At 49.0% G+C, this 6,609-nt stretch overlaps 1 protein-coding gene across 2 annotated transcripts in view; it reads left to right on the top strand.

The window, feature by feature from the left end:
* The first annotated feature begins 5,253 nt into the window (after window positions 1-5,253).
* Window positions 5,254-6,609, top strand: part of GPM6A (glycoprotein M6A) — a 249,402-nt gene continuing 248,046 nt past the window's right edge. For both annotated transcript variants that reach the window (XM_024744963.1, XM_024744962.1), the window contains exon 1: window positions 5,254-5,361. In XM_024744963.1, the coding sequence (XP_024600731.1) occupies window positions 5,358-5,361 (4 nt within the window). In that variant the 5' untranslated portion in view covers window positions 5,254-5,357. The remainder of the gene's footprint in view (window positions 5,362-6,609) is intronic.

The following is a 6,609-nucleotide window of genomic DNA, read 5'->3' as shown; positions in this document are numbered from 1 at the left end:
CAGGGTTTCTGCCAACCCAAAGCAGCGGAGTTTCAGCCAACGTGTCATTCTCACCTTTAATTCTTACTCGAAGAAGAGTCAGAGTAGAAGCAACTCAGAAAATCAGTGGCTGATGAGGAATGGAAGTCAGGGCAGAGGCCAGCAGCGTATCTAAAGCGCCTTCCAGGGCTTCCCTGGTGGCGCAGTGGTTGGGAGTCCACCTGCCGATTCAGGGGACACAGGTTCGAGCCCCGGTCCAGGAAGATCCCACATGCCACAGAGCGGCTGGGCCCGTGAGCCATGGCCGCTGAGCCTGCGCATCCGGAGCCTGTGCTCCGCAACGGGAGAGGCCACAGCAGTGAGAGGCCCACGTACCGCGGAGGAAAAAAAAAAAAAAGTGCCTTCCAGCCTTTTCTCCTGCGCGGAGACGAAGACAACCAGCCTAGCGCACCCCCCAGGGTGGCCCTGTGCCTGCCTCTCCTCCACGGCACCAGCAGCCGTGTAGGAACCCCAGACAGTACCATCTCCCCCCAGGGCGTATCCTCCAAAGGACACTTCCTCCCCTGTGGGCAGCTGGTGCAGGCGCAGAACCAGTGGAATCTGCCTGATGGTGTGAGGTGTGACCCAGGCCCTTCTTCAGGTGATATCCGGGGCAAGCAAGGGGCCACTGGGAGGTTTTTCAACTCCTCTGCGGACGCTCACGTTTCAAGTCGGCCAGAAAAAAAAATGAGCATCAAGTTGAAAGCAGACTGCAGTAGATCAAACATCACGTGGTGGGCAGCAGAGGCAGGTGAGGCAGTGATAAAATCAAGAAAGAGTGTCAGGAGGGCATCATGGTCTCTGCCCTTCACATGGAGCCAGAAGGTCATGAACTCCACGGAGCCCCACAGGGCGGTGCTGGAGATGAGGCAGGTGTGGACGAGAACGGCTGTGGGTGGGAGCAGAGCAAGAAGTACACGCTCTGTGTGTGCATCGTACACCAGCCAAGAGGACTTCGTGCAGGTGTGCAAACTGCCCTGGTGTCCCCTCCACAGGGCTCAGACTAAGAGGGTACCCAGCACCTCCATGGCCTTCAAAAGCATAACTGCTAAGCTTAAAAGTCTGCCAGGAGCAGTCTGGGACAAGAGGGGAAGCCACGTTTGTGGAACAGGAAGGATGGCTCTATAGAAATAAACACATACACACACACACATATATTCTAACTTATATATTGTGTTTAAATACAATAGTTAAAAACAAACAATAATGCCCTGCTTTATTGTTACAGCTGTCACAAGACACTTGTCCACAACTTTGCAAGAGAAGGTCTTGACTCCTTCAAAATTCTCTTGTGATCCAACCGAAAAAAAAAACCCAAAAAACAAAAACAACACCAAAAACACCAAACCCTTCCCTTCAAGGTGAACGAAAGCCTGGTGAGACTATCCTAAGAACAGGACTCATGTCAAGGGACTGGAAAGGGGACGATATTTGGGAGGTGTGGTGGTGTTTTTTCTTGCTTGAGGGAAAACAAGGCTTGAGGGTCACATCTATATGATGAATATTTCTATGAAAAGACCATTCCAATATTTTAGGCCTAAAAGAAACAAACAGAAAAACTAATCAGCAGAAACGATATGAGTCTTGTGGATGGCATTTCCACTCCCCGAAAAACCAGCTTGCTCTCCAGAAACCTCCCTTTCATCATTTGTTATCCTGCTGGAGGATCCATGGCTTCCTCTTGACTCTTTCATATATAAATTATTTTGATTGGCTTTTATGGCCACCCATAAACTATTTCCATTCATGTTCTCTATGAATATTTGCATTTGCAACTAACATTTGTATAGCTCTTTAACATTTTCAAGGTCTTTTTCAAATGCATTATCTCATTTAAATTTGACTCAGACTTTTTTTTTCTTTCCTTCCAACTCCTCACATTACTGCAGTAGACTTTAGAATCCCTGTGGATGACCCTCCCAACACCTGTCCTCAAAGTCCCTCCCCTCCATACCAATTACTATCACCTCCACTGCACTTCGCAAATCCACTCCTTTGGTCTTACCCTGGGCCTTACTCCCAGTTGTTCAACTTCTGAGATCTTGAGGTCTAATTCAGCAAAATTTGAACATAAGGTGCTGTCTGTCCCCATCTTTCAGCTTTATTTCCACTAAATCGGCTCTTGAACTTCATTCACACTTTTAGAAACTTTACCGCTTTTGTTCCCCGAGTCCCAATCTACTTTCCTTCCCTGCTGAGCTACGAATAGGGTGTCTCCGGTCCCTTCCTGCCCCCCACTTCCTCATTACCTATTGTCCTTCAAAGTTATCTGCTCCTCAACTTTGACAATACTCTTGCTAATTGTGGGAGGAGGTCATCGTGAGGACGGACGTGACTGGAGAGTTGAACCCAGGCAGTGGAGGCTCCTCACCCCCTCCCTGTCCTTGGACTGTACTTTCTGCCCACTGTTCCCACACTCGGAGTCATTTTCAAGGACGCAGCCTTGAGAGAGCAGTGCGTTACTGAGACCATCTGGATGGTCTGCATTACTGAACCCGCTTAAGGGCTCTCTCTATAAACTCTGAAGAGTCTGGCGGGCAGGGGTGGACATCTACTGGTCTTGTGGCCCCCAAGACAAACCTCCTAAGTCAATTCACTCCCTTATTACACCTGCTACCTCCCAACCTGGAGTAGCTGCCTCTTCTTTTTGGCCTCTCTTTGTCCCCCATGTATGGGGGGCCAGTTTCAAATTTCACCCAGGAACCCTTGACGTATTGAACCAGCACTCTTGTTTCACCAGTGACTTGATAACTGCTAAATCCAGAGGGAACTTCTCAGCCCTCATCTTATTGGCTCTGTCTGTGAAATCTAATCCAGGTGACACTACTTTCTTCCCGACACTCCCCTCGCAGGACTTCCTCTGGGTTCTTTCCCTAGACTGAGATGCTACTTTTGCACTCCTATTCATGGACTCCTGTGGCCCACACTAATTAACGTCTGTGTGTTCCGATCTCCCACTGATGGTGTTCCTTCCTTTTCATTCTACGTTCTCCCAAGATGAATCAAAACTGTGGCGATGTTGGAATGATATCTGACAGAGCCAGAAAAGGCTCACGCAAACTCCAGTCACTCTGTGCCTAGGTCAAACCCCTGAAGTTTGCAATAGAATGTGGAATGAAACTCCTCCACTCATCTCGGGATTTAGCTAAAGCCTCAATTTTGAGTTCGGTGGTGGATTAGAGCCTCCATATTCTAAAAAAGAAGTGCGAGTCTCAACCGCACGACTTGTGAAGAGGTGGCCCAGGCAGTGGGGTTGGAGAAGAAGGACGAGTGGGGAGATGGTTTGGAGGCAGAATCAATCGTAGGGACTGCTGGACAATTAGGTGAGAGGAATGAGAAAACAGACATACTGGAGAATCGGCGTTATGAATAGAATATACTGAGGCAATGAGTTAATTGAATTCCCATATAAAATTATGTAATTTATTAAAGCTCAGGTGAAATAATGGCTTCTTTGTATCTGAGATCAAGAATATTGATGCCCATTTGTATGGTCACTGTAAGGGAGATTACTTAAACGTTAAATTTCGACACATTAATTTATAATCAGCCAAAAGAGAGACAGCATCAAGATTTTGATTATTACATGGCAGTATATAAAGAGATCTATCTCTATTGTATTTCAGAATTCCTACTGGGAGTATCTAAAATATTTATGAATTATTCTTAATATTGGAAGATGATACCACCATCTTTCTCAAGCATGTGGCTATCCACATAACTATTGAGAGATAGTGTGGTGAACTGATTAAACTCATGGACTCTGGAGCATTTCTGCTTGGGTTTGAATCTCACGTTTCTGTTTATTATCTATATGAATTTGGGTAAGTGATTTATTTCTTTGTGGCTCAGTTTCCTTATCAGTAGAGTGGGAATAACTGTATCTCCCTTGTAAGTTTGTTGTGAAAACTATATGCGTTAACATAAAGCCTTTAGAACAGTGCCTGACACAATAAACCACACTTAATTTATAATCATTACTTCGTATTTCAGAATCATGGTATAATTCCACTGGAAAAAGAATAGTTCTAATTTTAGAATTATAATATCTTGAAATAGAGCCTCAGGAAATAAGAAGTAAGTTGTGTGTGGTGATCCAAAAGCTGTGCTTATGAATTAATCTCCAAACATTCATCATTTATCTTTCTTGGACCCAGGTGTAAGTATTATGATCTGCTGCAATCACGGCTCACGTTCGTCAATTTCCAGAACGGTGATGCATTTCTCAATGGTACGTTGAACCCTTTTAACTTTTATCGACTACTTCCTTTCCCCACCCACAAGAACAACTTTCTATTTCTGTTTAACTGAAAGGCATTCACGGCATCCTTCCAGGAGTGTGCCTCGTCCATTACGTGAGAAATAGCTGTGCAAACGTTTCTGTGCCGTTTTAATGATATGCTCAGCATTTCTTCATGTTTTTCTGCCAAACGTGCTCTGAATTATTTTTCGTATCGTGTCTTCTCCATTATTTAGCAATGTTCCTCAAGGTTGGTAACCATGCACTTCATTTCATTCTTCTGCTTGGTCATAGATTTGTATACTTTAGGGTGTGTCCTGTTCGAAAAAGGAGCTTGCGATACTTTGGGGACTGACTTACTGAAATAACTTCTCCACTATGAATCCTGAAAGAACTAGGCCAATAGCCCAAGGAATTATATAATTTTTTTTTTTTTTTTTTTTTAGCTTGAAGGGACCTTAGAGATCACTTTTTCCAGATCTTTCATGTTACAAATTAAGAAACTGAGTCCCGGTATGTTAGTAGTAGAGCCAGAATCACAACCGATTCCTCCCACCTGGCAAGCCCAGCGCTTTTTCAGCACTACCTACTGCTTCTTGCACTGAGTCATTTATTTTCCAGGTGACTTCTGCATTTGATGTTGTGTGTGTGTGTGTGTGTGTGTGTGTGTGTGTGTGTGTGTGTGTGTGTGTGTCTTTTAGGACTTTATAGCTTTACCAGGTTACAGAAACATTTATTCAACAGAGAAGAAAGAAGAGAGACATAAATTCAAGGGAGAATTTTCTCTTCCTAATGCCTTAATGTTGTTATTAAGGGCAAAACTGGAATACTGAAAACAAGAGAAGATTTTAGGGAATGTAGAAATCATCCCATCAAACTCTTCTGGAAGAATCTTTCCTGGTCTCCACATTGGGGATGATTATCTTGGCTACCCGGTTGTCCGTGGGGCGCTGAGACGGTGCGGGTGGCGAGGCTGGGAGGGGCGAGGCCGTCACTCGCCGCGGCGCGCGGAGCAGGGGAGGCGCGCGGAGCCCTTGGCCCCGGGCTGCGCCGGCCGCTTGCGCTCCGGAGGGGCCGCAGGGAAGGCGGACGCGGCGCCATGGGTGAGTGAGGCTCGGCCTCGGGGGCGGGTGTGGCGGGAAGAAAGTGGGTGTCGGTCGGCCCCGGACTGCGTCCCTCCTCGCCTCCCCCGTCCGTCTGTGGACTTTTCCCGGGCGCCGGGGGAGGGGCGCGGCCCGGGGGTCGCCGCGCGTGAGCGGCCCGGGGTCGGATAAGGAGAGTCGGGGGGCGGGGTGGCTGTCCCCACGTGTGCCACGTTTCAGTGTGCGGTTCGGCGAGCAAGTTGAGACGGGGCTCGAGGAGTGGCGACGTCGTGCACTTTCCATTCGCCCAGGTTTGCGTGCGGGAAGGCGCTGGGACGAGGCGAGTTGGGGACCCTTTCCAGCCCGCGCCTCAGCGGGCCGCCACCGCGGCACAAAAAGGCTTGACGTGGAGGCTGAAGGCCAACCTGCCTCCAGCAGAGCTGGGCCGGTGGCGAGGGGCGCGGGCTGTCCGTCCCGGCCCAGGTCCCCGGGCGCTGGGGCGCGCGCCGCTCCGCTCAAGTTTCTAGACGGGGTCCGCCCGCTTCAGAGCTGAGCGGCTGGGGCTGCAACGGCCCGGGGAATGTGGGTGGGCGGAGGGGGACCGGGTGTGAACCCGTCGGACCGAGCGGAGCCCGAGGAGGCGGCGTCCCACGAGAAGGCTTGGGAGCCGAGCAGGGCGCGGGGTCCGGAGAGCAGGCGTCACGCGCCCTGCAGAGGCGGCGCGGCCCGTCCCGGAGGCCGGAGAGAGCCCGGCCGTGCCGCCGCTCACGGTTACGGATCAGCGACCCACCGGCAGCCCGGCTGGCTAGTCGACGCCAGCGTTCTCGTTTCTCCGCGTCCGAGCGCGTTACGCCCCTCCCCCGGCCTCTCGCTTGTCCTTTGTTGTCAGGGATTTCTTCCAGGGTACAGGAGGCCTTTGGGATTGACGTGCTCGGGTGGAAATTCCTAAGTTCCCACAGGCTCGAGGGTTAGGGGACGCTTTGACTGCTAATCGGTGCAGTTCATAGACGCTGGCCAACTTGGAAGAAAGGAAAAAAGAGAGAGCCGAGGACATTTTTGCCTGTGAATGTTAATTGTGGTCAAGACATGTATAGTCTCTTGCGTGATTCTGGAGAAGTTTTAGAAAGACCCATTTTTAGGGCCTTTGAATAAAATAGTATTTTAGATGATCTGCAGGAAGAACTGTCTTTAAAAGTTTTCTGAAACGGAAGGAATATTTTCAAGTTAAAAAGGAAAGATAAAACACCTTCCCAAGTATGGCAGAATGAG

Source organism: Neophocaena asiaeorientalis, unplaced genomic scaffold (genome assembly GCF_003031525.2).
Source record: "Neophocaena asiaeorientalis asiaeorientalis breed wild unplaced genomic scaffold, Neophocaena_asiaeorientalis_V1.1 scaffold267, whole genome shotgun sequence".
Lineage (NCBI taxonomy): Eukaryota > Metazoa > Chordata > Mammalia > Artiodactyla > Phocoenidae > Neophocaena > Neophocaena asiaeorientalis.
This window is presented reverse-complemented; position numbering and strand designations above follow the sequence as displayed.